Source organism: Parus major, chromosome 4 (assembly GCF_001522545.3).
Source record: "Parus major isolate Abel chromosome 4, Parus_major1.1, whole genome shotgun sequence".
Taxonomy (NCBI): Eukaryota; Metazoa; Chordata; class Aves; order Passeriformes; family Paridae; genus Parus; species Parus major.
Window position 1 is genome coordinate 10,478,046 of NC_031771.1, and position 15,991 is coordinate 10,494,036.

The 15,991-nt window shown below is 35.3% G+C and overlaps 1 protein-coding gene across 4 annotated transcripts in view; it reads left to right on the top strand.

Annotated features, from left to right (window-relative positions):
* The window catches only part of LRBA (LPS responsive beige-like anchor protein), a 367,896-nt gene that overhangs the window by 26,550 nt on the left and 325,355 nt on the right, over positions 1-15,991 (top strand). For all 4 annotated transcript variants that reach the window (XM_033513748.1, XM_015624023.2, XM_015624025.2 and 1 more), the window contains 5 exons: positions 10,667-10,898; positions 11,037-11,137; positions 13,312-13,407; positions 15,377-15,498; positions 15,604-15,730. In XM_033513748.1, coding sequence (XP_033369639.1) covers positions 10,667-10,898; positions 11,037-11,137; positions 13,312-13,407; positions 15,377-15,498; positions 15,604-15,730 — 678 coding nt within the window. The remainder of the gene's footprint in view (positions 1-10,666; positions 10,899-11,036; positions 11,138-13,311; positions 13,408-15,376; positions 15,499-15,603; positions 15,731-15,991) is intronic.

A 15,991-nucleotide genomic window follows, 5' to 3' on the forward strand; every position in this document is an offset into this window, starting at 1 on the left:
TGATTTTGTTAGTAATAAATTCAATTAATGTCTTAAATTTGAGTCTACTTTGCCTGTGACAGTTTGGTGAATTATCTCCCTCTGTCCTTATCTCAACTTATGAACCCTTAGTTATATTTTCCCTCCCCTGTCCTGCCGTGGAGGGGAGTGATGGAGAGGCTTTTGTGTGTGTCTGGTATCCAGCCAGGGTCAGCCCACTACAGAGAGTAACTGGTGGCCTTACACAGAAATGTGCACACTCTGAGGACACCAGAGCTTTGGAACCGAGCCATATGACTTAATCTTTGACAAAAAAAGACCAGCTTTAAAGCTCAGTGTATAAAGTTGGTGTAATGTTAATGGTTGTTTAATCTCACCAAGCTGTAGCTGCCAATTTAAAGTTGTTTTTCTGCTCAGAAAAGTGTGGTAAGCTATGCAGAGGGTTGTGTGTGTACCCACCAGTGTTAGTGCTGGGGCAGGTGGTAGATAGTAATGCTCTTTGGGCTTTGTTCTCCAAGTTACACTGGAACAAAGGGCAATGTGTAGGCTTAAAGGAAAAGGAAACCCAAAGATTAAAGGCTTTTGTTGTTGTTGTTAGGGTTATTTTTTTTCTGTCTTCCTCTTAAAGGCATATGTATCCATGAATTTCATGATATACTCCCGTATCCCACTGCAAATATCAGATACTGGTGCTGGTCTCTGGCTTCACACCTTAGAGACCACAGTTTATACTGTTGATTGGGTTGTTGTCTTGAAACTTGTTTCTTGTTTCATGGTTTTTGTGGCTTCTTCTGTTGTTGTATTGGGAAATCTTTCTTGTATAAGTAAATATTTATGTGCACTGAAGGCTGCAGGAAATGCTGTTTCTAAGAGCTTGATTTGATAAACCTTGAGGAATACATCTGTGGTTCTCCATAGTGCCAAATCTGCTTGGCAAAACTATTGCAAGAGATAACATGCCACTAAAGGAAAGAGAACAAAATAGCTCCTCTGAGTGAAGCTCCACTAAATCTCTGGGTTTTGAATTTAAATTAAAATTATTTACTTAAAGATGAAGTTATTTTTCTATTTTATTTGTTTAAATGAAAAATATAGAAGTCCTCTGTGATTTCCAAAGGTTCTTTTATCTGTAAAATCTGTAGTTACCTTTGTAGCCCCAGAATCCACATCTATGATAGATACTTTATATTTTCTTTGAAAATGCAATTCATATAGCAGAGAGATAAAGAAGTTAAGAAACTAGGAGGATGATTACTTTTTATTTTGTTATTATGGAGCTTTGCTACTTTCAGAATTTGATGGGAATTATTAGGAACACAGTGGCTGTTAACACTAAAGAATAAGGGAAAATTATTTGGATATGGAACAAGAGAGTAGATTTTTCTTGAAAAGATTATACTGTTGTTTTGATGGCATTAATCTCTCCATTGATAATGATACTTTGTGTTCAAGTTGAGTAGCCTTTCATAGTAGCAGATGTTCTTTCCCTCACTGTCTCCCTGAAGCAAGATTTAGTCTTCACTTAATCACACTTTTCACAGGGAAAAAAGTATTGTAAGAAACACTGTGTTTCTTCATGAACTCATGAATATTGTTTGGATGTAGCCTTTTTCAGCTTATATGCATTATCACTTGCAGGTAATAAATGAGTTTTGATTCACAGTTTTTTGTGTGGGACAGGGTTTAAGCATCCTTCTAAATTCTCGAGTCCTTGCAAGTGTAGTAATTCCAGAAAAAGCCTTTTTGCCTTAGAAGTGCAGATACATGTGACAGTGTTGATGAAAAAATGGTAAGAACTCCATTAATGTTGTGTCTTTATCAGAATTTTTAATAAATCTGTTGGATTTGGTGTTTTAAAAAAATTCTTTTTAAAGTTAAAAATAGCGGAGGTCAAGCCTAAGCAAATGCTGGCTTTACTGGCTAAATGCTTGCCTCAAAATGTAATTCAACCCCATTTTATTGAACAGTTGTTACTTTCCTCCAGTTGGTCACAGGGAATGTAAGGGACTTGCCAGGTTTGCTGAACAATATGCAGTTGCTAATTTGATTGCCAAATTAAAGAAACAGAATGTAGTTTGAATTTGTATTAATTGAGGCTGCTTTTGCCTTTTTAGGGCAAATTTTAATTGCAGCTCTGGTCAACAATTAAAATTACCTTGGTCACAACACTGTAAACAGGAAACTGTTTGTAGGTGATAGTGTGATAGTGATAATGTATGCAACACTTAGTCTTTGTCTTCCTTGTTTCTTTGTGGTTTTGTGAGATTTTTTTTCTCTCCTTTACTGTTGTGCCTGCTCCTTGGAGACAATTTGTTTCAGTCATTGCCTGTATGCTGAGAAAAGGGATGAGTGAAATCAGGGTGGGGTAGAGCCTTAGACTAATAGTAGTTTCTATACCATGAGGAAAAAAGCCCCAACCAACCAAAAAACAGTGTTGTGGCAAATCAGGGAGGAGGGAAAGCTTTAAGATGTTTTTGCAAATATAGAAATGTAAGCCACTTGTGACAAACATTAAATGTCAGGGTCACAGTTCTGTTCATGCTTTCAGTAATGCCTTGTGGACATTGAAAGAAATAGAAGTAAAAATGGTCTAGTTGTGGAGGCTTTACTGATGTACCTGTTCTCACAAAGGCACTTTTTTTTCCTGGTTAATAGAAATCTTTGGTTTAGCAATATTTCCATATACTGCTTTCCAGTAATCCGTTGTTTTTTTTTTTTTTTTAACTCTAAACAAAGGAATGGCAGAATCTGAAAGAAAAAAAAAAAGTTATTACTTGGTAAGAATAAACAAAAGGCTGTTACGTATTGTAAGCACCCTCTATTCTAGCCAGGGTTGTCTGCTTTTTTTTTCCCATGTTGACTGCAACTACAGAAAATTTTAAAAATGCCAAGAGGGCAAGCTGAGTGTTACATTTCCTGTAGCATGTCAATTTAGTGTTCCTTACATCCCAGCTCATCACTGTGTGTGCTGCAGCCATGGCAGCAAACTCTGCCAGTTCTGAGCATGTGACTGTGGTGGGTGTTTTACAGCTGCTCTGGATAGAGGCAGTGCCAGAAAATATGGAAATAGATGTGCTGGTTCTTGCTTTCTGCTGGAATTTGTAACCTGCTGCCTTTAGTTGTGCTGAAATTCCCAGCAATTTGCCTGCTGAGCTGTGAAAGGTGATGGCAGTGGAGGAGCTACAGGGGAGGGGGTCTGCATGTTCCAGGAGGAGAGGAAGTGTTTAACATTATGGTTGTTAAATCTGATAAAATCTGCCAGAGCTTTATAAGTAAATGGATTCATCTCTTCATCTTGTATTCTTTCTTGGCTTTTGAGCTTTGGCTTGTTTCCCTTGTTAGTTTATTTGCTGTTGATATGCAGTTCCATGTCTGGAATATCTTCTGTTTTGTTATTTTCCTTCTATTTCCTTTGTTTCTTTCACCTTTCTCCTTTACTTGTAGCTGTTATCCCCTAGTTTCTACAGGCCAGCAAAACACTTTCAAACATGTTTTCTAGAATGAGCTCATAGCCTTATTTTTACTTGTAGTCTTCTGTTGTTAAACACTTTTGAAATAATGTACTTTGTAAGTATCACAAAGTGGATATTGAATTTAAGTCAAAAGTTGTAAAGTTCTGTGAAGAATCGTTTGTATGAGACTTGCAGGATACGAACCTCAGATTCTGTAAAAACTGATTGCTTCCTTCCCTCAACCCACTGTTAAATACCAGACAGGTGTTCTAATCTGGGGAAAAACAAGGGGATACAGACATGTTCTCTGGCATCTAGGGATTTTGATTGCACAAACGATTAGTTAAAAAAAAGTGGTGATCATTCACCCCCAATAAATACATACTATTATTTATAAATTGTATCCATGCTTCTGTATTAGTATATCATAACAAATAAAGAAAAAGGAATTAAAAAGGGTTAAAGAGAAAATAAAACCTTTTTAATTTTATTTTTTTTTAGTAAAGATTCAAGAAGTATTTTCATTCTGTGTTCCAGAGGTGCTCATACCTTGCTTTGGATGTACTGGGAGACTCTTTGAGAATTATTTACATTCTTTCTAGTTTTCTTAGCTTAGGAAGCTGCAATTTTCAGAAGCTCAAATACTGTGTTTTGTACATTATTTACTCAATATGGATATATAGCTCTGTGTATATTTAGAAGTATTTCTGTTCAGTGTAAGTGGTGTACACAAGAAAAATTCTGTAATTGTTTGTGTTTCTTTATAACTGGAAATGGTTTACTACACCAGCGATTTCCCTTGCCAAATTGAAATAAATACCATATTTCATATAATCATAAGTAAAATAAATGTTTAAATGAAGTATCCCAAAATGTTTTCTTGTTGAAATATACTGGCTGTCTTAGCACACCAGCTTGGTTGAAAGAAGGCATATATTTTTTTAATTTTTTACATTTAAGTAACAAAAAAGCAGAAGGCTGTTACCTTTTTTAGATGTTCAACACTAAGCATGTTAGAGAATGTTAGATAATATTTAATTGCAAGAAAGCTTGGTCAAGTTGCTTCAGGTAATTGTTTTTTTGTTTTTATAGGTGTCTCTAAATGTATTATCAGGGTTGAAGTTTTTTTTCTGTTACTATCCATTGGCAGAGAAGACACTTCTCTGGCAGTAGAAATCAGTCCTCTTTGATCTTTTTAACCTACTTGTCTAAATTCTCTGTGGATCCTTATTTTCAAGTATACATAAAGTGTAACTACATTTGCTCAGGTGTGCTGTCAGTGGTGGGCAGTGGGTTTTTTTTCCCTGATTTAACCTATAGGCAGAAAGAAATTGCTTATAGCATAAATGCCCTGACTGATGGGAGTGGATGCAAGCAGGGTATAATTCCTTGTAAAGCTGTTCTGACTGTAGGGTTTGTTTCCCACTCTGGACTTGTTGATTAATGTGGTATTAGAAATGGTATCTTTTGGGCCCTTTCCTTGAGGAAAGGTACCTTAAGGTAGCACATGAGGCAGATCTGTGCAGCTTGGTAGTGTACAGCAGATTGGATTTGTTTGCTGATGGGTGATATTTCCAGAAGTGATGTAAAAGGTATCTTGCTTGATGAAAATTAAAAAAAAAATACAACCAACAAACCTATTATTATTTCAAGAAAAACATTAGATAACTTTAAGACATGCAGCTAGGGAGAGAAGTACTGGAATAATGAAATGGACTCTTGATAACTGTATGTTTCATGTATCTGAGTTTGAATTCAGAGTAATGTAACTCTAACTCCAGGAGACTTTCTACTGGGTGTCATAAAATGACAGATTTCTGATTTTTAAAATGTCAAAACCATAAATCATTAGTTTGCTAAGATTGCACTAGCAAGCTATTAAAGAACATGGCAGTATTTACTGTAGATAAATGCAAATTTAAAAAGGTTCTCTGTATCATGGTTTAAATGATTTATTTGCTTTCAATGCACATATGAATCTGATGTGATTTAAAGATTTAGGATATTTCATTTCCTGTATGGAGCTACAAATTTGCATGTTATTAAATGATCTCTCATAGTCATATCTTGTATGTCTTAAACAGGATCACAGGTTAAGGCAAACTGAAAAAAAACCAATTAAAACAAAAGGAGAATTTAATGCTGTTAATACTGGGAAGATGGGAATTGCAGCTGGAATTAGATATTTTCTATGGTAACATCTACTGAAATATATAATACAGATCAAAAAAGGGAAACTGCCATGTGTTGTAAATACACCTTTAGCCACTGTTTGGAGAGTTTATAAGATACTGATTTGCAGTTTTTGGTATGTACTTAAAAGATATTTAATGGCTCTTTACAAAGTACATTAAACACAAAAAGTATGAAAATAGAGCTGTTCCCCAGCCCCCATGTGTAAAAAACATTGTGTAGAGAGAATTCTTCCTTGCATTACTTTGTTTTCACTGGGCCTTCAGCTGCACACTAGAAACTGATCTAATGTTAATGAACTAATTTGACATAAAAAAGCTTGCAAGTAGAGTGAAAATACTAGCTTATTAGCTAGGGTAAATAAGGAATCATTGATTACAGCATAATTGTATTTTAAAATTGTTTTTCCCTCCCCACCTCATTCTATTGGGAAGGAGAAGCCCATACACCTGATGTATGTACCTACATGGGCAAGAAATTGAAATTGTTGGATAGAACAAATGTAGATTTCTCCTGTCCCCCCAGTTTGTTTCTGTAGGATAGAATTTAACTTTGCCAATCATTTAACTTAAAGCATTTTTTGTTTTTTCTAGTTTTTCTAGTGCATTATGGTTGATACAGTAACAATATAATGAAGAAAAAAGTTAATATCCAGGCTTTTTCTGCCCCTTTCTTGCCCTCCCTATTAACCTCTCTGGGCCCAAGCCCTGTTTGATTGACTTGACATTCATGCTAACATCACTATTTGATGTACTTATCCAAACTATCAACAGGCTTTCCTGCTAAATCTTCTCAGGGCTCAGATTTTAATGTTCTCCACTCTAGGTGGAGTGTTAGAGATGGAAGAGAATGCATGGAAGTTAGTATGTCTGAATTACTCTCTTTCCCAATGTTTTTCTTCTGTTGTGTAGAAGCCTTTCCAAATCACAGCCATCTTTTTATCACATCATGAATGTGTATCATGATGCTGCATTTTCCTGTTTATTGTGTACCCTTGGAATCTGACCAGCTTGGAATCATCCATGTTCCTATGAGTCTCTTACCCCAAAGAGATTTTAATTCTTATGCTTCCCGTATCTTTGGCATTTATTTTTGATAATCAAGAAATTTCAATCAGCTAAATTCAATGGGTTTCTGAATATTTGAAATATATTTCTGAGTATATGATAGTGGATGGAGTCAGGGAGGTGGTTTATTTCTTTGGTGGAAAATAAGAATAAACATAGGCAAACACTATTATAAACGTACAGCTTTGCAGGTTCTTATTAAGCATAGACTTAAAAAAAAAAATTCACTGAGATTGAAACAGCCTGTTTGAATGTTTTTGGTTTTTTTTTGTTTTTTTTTTTCCCCTCATGGGATAGGTGTTCATACTCCTTGTTTTGGACATAATAAAGAAACAATTCTGATATTACAAAGTCATCATCCTGAGGAAAAGGGAGGTCACAGTTTGGTTAATAGTCCTTCGTTCTGGCTTTGGGGAACAAAGCAATTACTTGATGTGTCACTTAACTAACAACCAGAAGGATGAGGAAATGATAGAAGTGAAGACATTTTTGGAGGTTTGAGATAAAAATGTGAAGATCCAGCCCTGTGGTTCTCCCAAGTGTAGCAAATTTGGCTTTTGCAGGAGAAATGCTGATTTTGGACTTGGTTTCTTCTTTTTGTGTTATAGGTCATTGAAATATTTTTTCTTGTGTTGTCTTGCAAGCATTCTAAATATTTTATATCTGTTAGTGGGAGAAATAATTTAAATTAGATTAATAATCTAGATCTTTCAGGAAAGTGGTGCTTGACTGTTTATTCTTTTCTGAGCTGTTTTCTGCATGCAGTAATTTGGTAGATGTTCACCCAAACAGTGAACCATTTATTTCATATCTCACATCACTTCACTGCAAAGAAAAGTTCAGTGTGTTTAAATTGTCTTTGGTTTTATTTAGAAGTGTTGTAGTGCTGTTTTATACTAAAAATTAGCACTACTATGTTGACTTCTCATTTGTTTAATTCTCTAAGGGGGGAAAGTACACTCTTTGCATGTGTATTAAAAAATTGCTGTATTCTCCCAGTTCTCAATCAGCTAAATGTAGAACCATTTTACTGAGAAGCTTGAGCTATTGGTTTAGTTTATATATATTTTTGAAAGTGGATATAACTGGCAAAATCTGAAATTTGTGAGGATGTATTTGAATGCTGCCCTTTAAAACCATTCCTTTAAGCTTGTACTTAATTTTACATGCTGAAGAAAGAAAACGTTATGCCACCCTGTGGGTTGCTATAAAGATTGTTTATGCAGCTCAGCATAGTACTTAAAATACGTTGAATTGGAGAATTTTGAAAAATGTACTGTGCGACACAGGAGACCAAATCATGCTAAAGTGCAAGGAAAGACTATACATCAGTTCAAAGGCTACATTATTCAAAAAAATACAACCATAAAAAAGGTAATAAGATTACATTCTCACACTTCATGGCTAGTAAGGTGCATTAAGCTGCTCAGATATTCATAACTTACTGTGACATTTGGGAAGATTACATTTTGCTGTGCACAGCCATTACTGCAGCTCAGATAATAACTAGCCAATGCATGGACCTGGATTATGATCCCTGTCATTGGAAACAAATTTGTGTTTTGAAGGTTGATCAGTTTCAAATCACCATTAGAAAGGGTTAATATGACATAGTGTGGGGGGTGTGTGTGCGCCTGTGTGTATCTAATGGGTATGCATACATATTGTACATCACCTGCACCCTGCCTTGGGTATTCTGCTTTCCCTGACAATTTTTTTTTGTCCTCATTTCCCTCATAGGAAGTGTTAAAATGGTAATTATTTTTTACCATAGCATATTATTCCTAGAACATACTTGCTGAAATGCTTATGTTTGCAGATGAGATTGGAAACCTAATTCGACAGCTTCCTGGATGGGTGGGTTCTGGTAATAGTATATGTAGCCAAAAATGAAAGATTGGGGTTGTAGACTATAGGGTGAAGGTAAGGTCACCTCTAGTAGCTGTATATGGTTTTGGTGTGATAATTGATGGTTGGCTGATAGTTAAAACCAAATGCATAAAGAGTTGAATTTCTTATTAAGAATTAGCGGGTAGTTTGTGGCCAGAATTTTTAACATTCAGCTGTTCTGTCTCTACATAGAATACAGTATTTTCTTTGTTTCTTATCTTGATTTTAAGAAGAGCAGCTGCTTGAGGAATATTCAGTTTTGTAGAGGATAAATTCAGTGTGAAATGAAGTATAACACTGATTATGTATTTAATATTTTCAAATACTCTGAGATTTATTTTTTTTTAAGTTGGAGTGTGTATTTTTCTTTGCATTTGTTTTGAGATAATTGTGTTAATTTGTTCTGCGTAGCATACCCTGCAGAGCTTTCTTGAGTTCGGCCTCTGCTCTATCTTTTGGAAGGGGAAGAGTAAGGCTAGGAGGGTGGTAATGATTTGATAGATTTGTTTGAGTTGACAGCATGAGTTGATATAGAGAAGCTGGGAATATAACTCAAGTAATCCTATTCAGTTCTTGCTGTTTTCCAAGATATTATGGAAGCATCTGATAGTAAATTGCATAATTATTTTTTGTGACCCAGAGAGGAGAAAATGGAAAAGTGTAAATTACTGTTTAGAAATTGTTCCATGAGACATTGTCTATTCTGTCATAAAAGCAGTAAGTTTCTCTGCTTCCTGTAGTGTTTGGCATTACTGATTTATTCCCAGAAGTCCAAAGATTGCTTCTTCAAAGTGACAAGGTTTAGACACTTGAGGAAAATGTATGGTAATTTCAGTGGTTAATGAAGAGCATGTATTCTGTTCCATGGTTAAGTTGTTCTTTGGATCCTGACTAGATGAGAAAAGCTGTTGGAGCGAATATGGAAGGAAGTTAGTGTATGGATTTGGGGCAATTTCAACATGGTGTGACTTTAGCAGGTGATGTTACTGAAGCTGTTAATGGTCAAAGCCTGTGGAAGGAACACCACCATGTAGGACTGAAATAATGCCACAAACTTGAGAAGTGAGAACGAGCTACAATATTTCTTCTCATGAGTCCACTTTGATAATTTGAGTCAATGCTATCTGATTTCCTGTTTGTACGCTGGCATATAATGGGTATTTTGGTAAGCATGGTATGTTTTTAAGGTTAATACAGCTCTAAGGTTGAAAGGAACTTTAAAGAGTGGATGGAGGGAGTTGGTATAAGGAAGTTAACTTAGTATAATGCATTTTGCCATCAGCTGGAATTATTAAGTATTCAAGTGAGAGTGGAGGAGGTTATTTCCTTCCCCCCCCTCCCTACCTCCTCTCTACAGGTTTATGTGGCTAGTTACTCAGTGTATGTTCAAACAAAACTTGCCTAGGAGACCTGAAATATTACAGGATTTAAGTCTCATAGCCAAATCACAGCCAAAGGCTTGGAACAGTGCTGTTCCACATTCCAGCAAAGAGAGCAAGCCTTTACTTCCTTTGAGTACCTGGGACTGCTAATGAACCTGGGAGTTAATTCTTAACCTGCTTAGTCACTGTCTCAGGAATGTCTCGTAAGTGTTCATAAGTGGCAATGTTTCTGATGTGCATCAGCTCCTTTTGGCTAAAATTGCCCTCTTAATGGAGATTTGTTTAGAAAATGTGAAAGCAAGCTTTTAGGGTCACTCCAGGACATTTAAGATATCTTGATTGCTTTGTTGGGCTCACCTGTTTTAGAACAATCATTTGGTGTCTTCACTTTTCAGCTCAACTTGGGACACCTCTATCTTAAACTACCCAAATGTTTTTCTACAGCGATTGATAGTAGGTGACACCTTATGAGCACCTTTATTACTCAACAGAACTTAAAGCAGAAGAAAAATAAGATGGTACATTGATGTTGGCCTCATTATTATATTTGTTTCCCTTACACCTTTGACAGTTTTCTTCTCACTTTATGAGAATTTTAAACATATACAATAATACACTTTAAGAATGAGTAACTTTAGGCATGGAGTAATACTTTGATGCTGTTGCCTTAAGCTTTTTTTTTGTAAATATTTTTCTTTAAAAGCTCGTTGGGGGCCAATTTGACTTGGAAATGAACTTTATCATCCAAGAAGGAGAGGGCATCACCTCCATGGTGGACTTACTGGATAAGTGTGACATCACCTGCCAGGCTGAGGTTTGGAGCATGTTTACAGCAATCCTGAAGAAAAGCATACGGAATCTCCAGGTCTGCACGGAAGTGGGGCTTGTAGAACAAGTGCTCAGGAGGATTGATAGAGCTGAAAACATGATTGCAGGTACAGCCTCCCCCACTGTGGAACTCAAACTGTGCTGCTTTTACACAAAATCTCATGGACACAGTTATTAATTAGATGATAAAAATATGACACTGCCTTCTATTAAGCACTTACACTGCTGTTCTTTTTGCTTTTCAGATCTCTTAGTGGACATGCTGGGTGTGTTGGCTAGCTATAACCTGACAGTTCGAGAGCTGAAGTTATTCTTCAGCAAGCTGCAAGGAGAAAAAGGGAGATGGGTAAAGGAAAACACAAAACAGAAACAATTTTTATTGTGTTGCTTTTATTTTTCCTAATTTTCACTAGTTAAGACTGTTCCATAAACTTCATGAAAAACAAATTTTGAATATACCAAAAAATGTAGGAAACTTTCTCATATTATATAAAGAATCTTTTTACCAGAAAGCAATTAAAATAAAGGGAGTAGAATGGTGGTGAAGGTAAATTCCTTCCTGAACCTGTGGACTATATTAGTCTTTTAAAACACCCAGGAATAATAAGGTCATTCTTAAGTATTTTATGCACATGATTTTAATTTTTGATTCCAGATATGTGAAATTGAAGGAAAAAAGCTTAATATTTAAAAAAATTACTAGACAGAAAGAAATAAAAAATGCCTACATAGGCAGTGCTGTTTGCTCCCATTTTCACATTGCTGTACTTTACCTGAAGATTAAAAAAAAATGATCCAGTTAGGGAAGTGAGAATTTCAGCAGAAATTGAACTGTAGGAACTAAGTCCCAATGAAAAATTGTACAATATATCTCTTGTTCCTGCGTGGAATAGAAAGGGACCTTTTTACAGCTGAGAAGCCACCTTCCCAAAAGTAAAAATATATATGTTGTAGAGGCTACCCAATAAAGTTGTTGTTTCACTGGATTTGGGAACAATAATTTTACCTGCTTTGAATTTTAATTCAGCTCCTGTTATTTCTAGATACTATGACTCATGTAGGGAAAAGGTAGCATTGTCTCTCTTGAGTTCAAATAATTAAAAAAAAAAGTATACAATATAAAAGCAAATACGCACACATAATACTGCAGATTTTAAAAGGCCTTTTGAAATAAACAGCTTTGGAGATCTTAACCTGCTTAAATAAAAATACTCTAAACTTTATAGATGGTTTAAACTTAATTATTGAACATAGAGAGTATATGTAACTGTAGGTGAATTAAAGTTGTCTCTGTAACATTAACTTTTTCATTTCCTGTCTCCCTGCTATTTGCATTTAATTTCCTTTCCTTATTAAAGACCAAATACAGGGGAAAGCAGGAGAAAAACGCCACAGTTGGATTGCCAAGGAGTTGTGGAACTCCATAAATCTTAAAATCAGCAGAACTGTAAAGATAAAAAGAATTTTGCTGCAAAACAATTTACCTGTTCAAATTCTATAGCACTGCAGACATCTAAGCAGCTCTCAGCATTTCCTCCTCAGTTTTAACTCAGATTCTTGAAGCACTACTTAGCTGACTGCACCTTTGGTACATTTGAAATACTTGTAATGGATCATGCAGTGCTCCAGCATCATGCATAGTTTTCAGAGGGTTGCTGTTAACAGCAGGGTGAAAAAGGACACTTTCAGGAAAATATCAGGATTATAAAATCGTAGTTTAAAAACAAATCTGCCAGAAAGATACGGTGTGTTGAAAGACAACACACAAAATTGTCCTGTCACTATGATCAGTATTTGCTATTCCTCTGTTGTTGGGAGCTCATATACTTGATTTGGAGTTTGTAGTTGCAGACTATTACAAGAAAATCATCAGGATATGGGTGGTGGTGAAGTTTTAAGTATTCACACTGAGCACTCAGTTTAGGTGCTCCAAATTGCCCTTGGGACTTAAAGCTTTCTCCATGGACATATGTGAAAGTATAAACCAAATCAGTTTAATCTAATATATGGCTGTAGTCCTGATGAAAATAATCCTTCTGCTAATCTTCCCTCTCCCTTTGGCTGGGTATTCCCCATCTCCCTTCTGCTGGCACAGCTTTCACTCAGCCAGAACAGCTGTAATTAAAAATTGGTTTTCATTTATTTTCCCTAAGTTATTTTTCACCTGGACCAGTTAATTTTCTTTAGCTTACTGCAAAATCATACAGAGAGCTGTTCAGAATGAACAGACGGAGGGAGGAATCAGCATTCAGTTAGTTTAGTTTGCCAGCTCTGGCCTTCAAGTCCTTAGTGAACTTACCTAATGAACAGTAATTCAGTGCACCTACTGCATATTGTGTGAAGGTATTCATGACTGCTAATATTGTTTGATTGAAAGTGCTTGGTGTCTTAGCAGGGTGTTATTCAACCATGTGCAAAGTTTTAAAAGGTGTTGTTAGAATTTGCTTTTTGTGTCTATAGTCTTTCCTTTCTTAGAGGTTTGTTTTATTTATTTACAAATGTAGTAATTCTCTTTGTCAGCCACCACATGCTGGGAAGTTATTGTCTGTGTTAAAACACATGCCTCAGAAGTATGGACCTGATGCCTTCTTCAACTTTCCAGGAAAAAGTGCTGCAGTATGTAGATACTTTTAATTTCCTGTTTGTTTGTTCATTGTTCTATTAAGGCCCTTGGTTATTTTCATTCGTGGTGTTCTTTGTCTCATCTGTCATTGTTACAAAGTTTTAACCAATTTTTTTTTCTCTGCCTGACACTTATACTAGTGCCTGAATAAATCATGTTTTTATAATAGGTGTGCAATATCACTACAGAAGGACAAATACTATTACATAAAGAATGGATACAAATGAGGCTGCTTTTTTGTATTTTGCTGATTTTTTTCAGACTGGTTCAGTTAAATCTTGTTGCAAGGAGAAAATACCTGCTTTTCAGTCTAGATGTTTATGAGAAATCTTTGAGAAAGCATTGATCTTAGACATTTATAAGCTGAATAATACTGAAAAGAATTACATTTAGCAATGATTAGTCTTTTTGTAATTGTTCTTGTGACTAATTTTTAAGTTTTGTGGTGTTCACTTGAAAAAAACTTTGAAACTAAATAGGCAGTTGGAAAACCCTGTGCAGAATCTTCTGATAGAATTTAAGTACATCAACACTTTTGCTTCTACAATTGTAGAATGAAAAATTATGTTCAAAATTTCATGCTTAATTCAGAATACAAATTGAATAAGATAAATCAGATGACTCTTTCCAGTTTTCTTCACATAAACCCATTAGCTTTCTGCCTTGGTGGCTTGAGATTGAATTTCACCAACCTGGTGACATAATGAATTATTTTTTTGAATGACAACTTGAGACTGAAAAATCCAGACCACTAGAAAAGTGCTCCTGCAGTTTTATCACATGCAACAGAACTTAGCAATAGACAGGCATGTTTGCATTCATTTTAGTTATTCATGGTTTTCTATTTAACTTCTGGTTTGTATTTAACTTCTGTTAATTATGTTGAATGCTTGAACTATATTTTATGATATTGGCCTCAGTAATCTTTATGTAGCTATTTTTATATATATTTAAATTAGAAGTTTAAGAAATTAAGTATTTATTATAATTATTCAGTGTTCCATTGTGATTTAAGTCAAGTGATAATGCTACCAATTCCCAAGAGCCGGGTGCGAAGACATGGGGACTGGTTAGTTAGCTAGTGTACAGAAGGACTTATAACATTTTGGACAGGAGTAGCTGAATGGAGCATGGTAATGTAATAGCAAGTCTGGAGACACTTGAGTTCTTTGATGTTTTTTATTCATTGGTGTTGATCATCTGGCAGCATCTTTGATCAGAGGTTATGGCAATCTTAATTGAAGTTTGTATTGTGAATCTGGGCTGCAGTCCACCAGCAGAAAGTTAATAGTAATGTTAAAAAAACCCAAACAAATGAAAACCTCAAAAAAAATAAACCCCAACTGTTTGAAACAAAGGGTTCCACCACATGCTTTGTAACTCAAGGACTTTGCACTAAAAACGCAATATTTGATATGAAGATTTTGTCTGGTGGAGATTGTATTGTGCTTCTTTTGAGGAAGTTTGTAATTCTGTGTTATTCTCACTGGAAGCCTACATAGATATGGATTTCAGGAGAAAAAATAATTTATGAAATGAAATGTGGGCAGCTTTCCCTTCATGATCAGTTATTTTCCTGAATACCAACACTGTGAAAACGCAACAGATTATTCTGTCAGGTTATCCTAAAACCAAGCCAATCTGAATTTGCATTTTGAGAAGTTGTTATTCCATAAGGCCCTCTCTAAAGCATTTAAATTTTAAAGCATAGATTAGTATTAATAATCTCTTTTGAGATATAAAGGTCAGTTTTAAAATATTTAGGTTAATTAAATATTGTAACAATCAAGTATAAAGAGAACAGAACCTAGGCCAGGTTTTTTTTTTCTTTAGTATAGAGGAGCTGTATACATTTGTAGTGTGTCTCTGTTTATCAGCATTTATTTGTAGAGTGTATCTTAAGCTTCATGCTTTTACTGTTGTGTTGATCTTTCTACATGAATAACTTCTTCCTTTCTTCAGGCTATTGCCTTACCTCCTATAGCCAAGTGGCCATACCAGAATGGATTTACTTTCCACACTTGGCTAAGAATGGATCCTGTAAATAATATTAATGTGGATAAGGATAAGCCTTATTTATATTGGTAAGTATTAAATAAAGCTGATATTGCTGAAGCTCAGTTTCTATTAATTGTTCAGTGATTTCTGCATCCATCCATGTATGTGCTGATTTTGTTCTGATTTGTCAGTTTTCGAACAAACAAAGGACTTGGTTATTCTGCTCACTTTGTTGGAGGCTGCTTGATTGTAACGTCCATAAAATCAAAGGGAAAAGGTTTCCAGCACTGTGTAAAATTTGATTTCAAGCCACAAAAGGTGAGTAAAAATAATAAAATCTTTCAAACACTTTTCATGAATCTAAAATTGTAGCCTGGGAAACTGTGTTGTAGCTGTTGCTTAGTCTCATCTTTCTGTAGAAAAACAGTTACACTGGAATGAGCAAAACAAATTTGTGTTCTGAATTCTTATTTCTTTTTACTTTTACAACTAAAACATGAGTTGATTTTACTACTGCTGTTCAAGGCTGGCTTGCCTTGTTGTGTGATGTTGAATGTTCCCTTTTTCACATAGATGTCC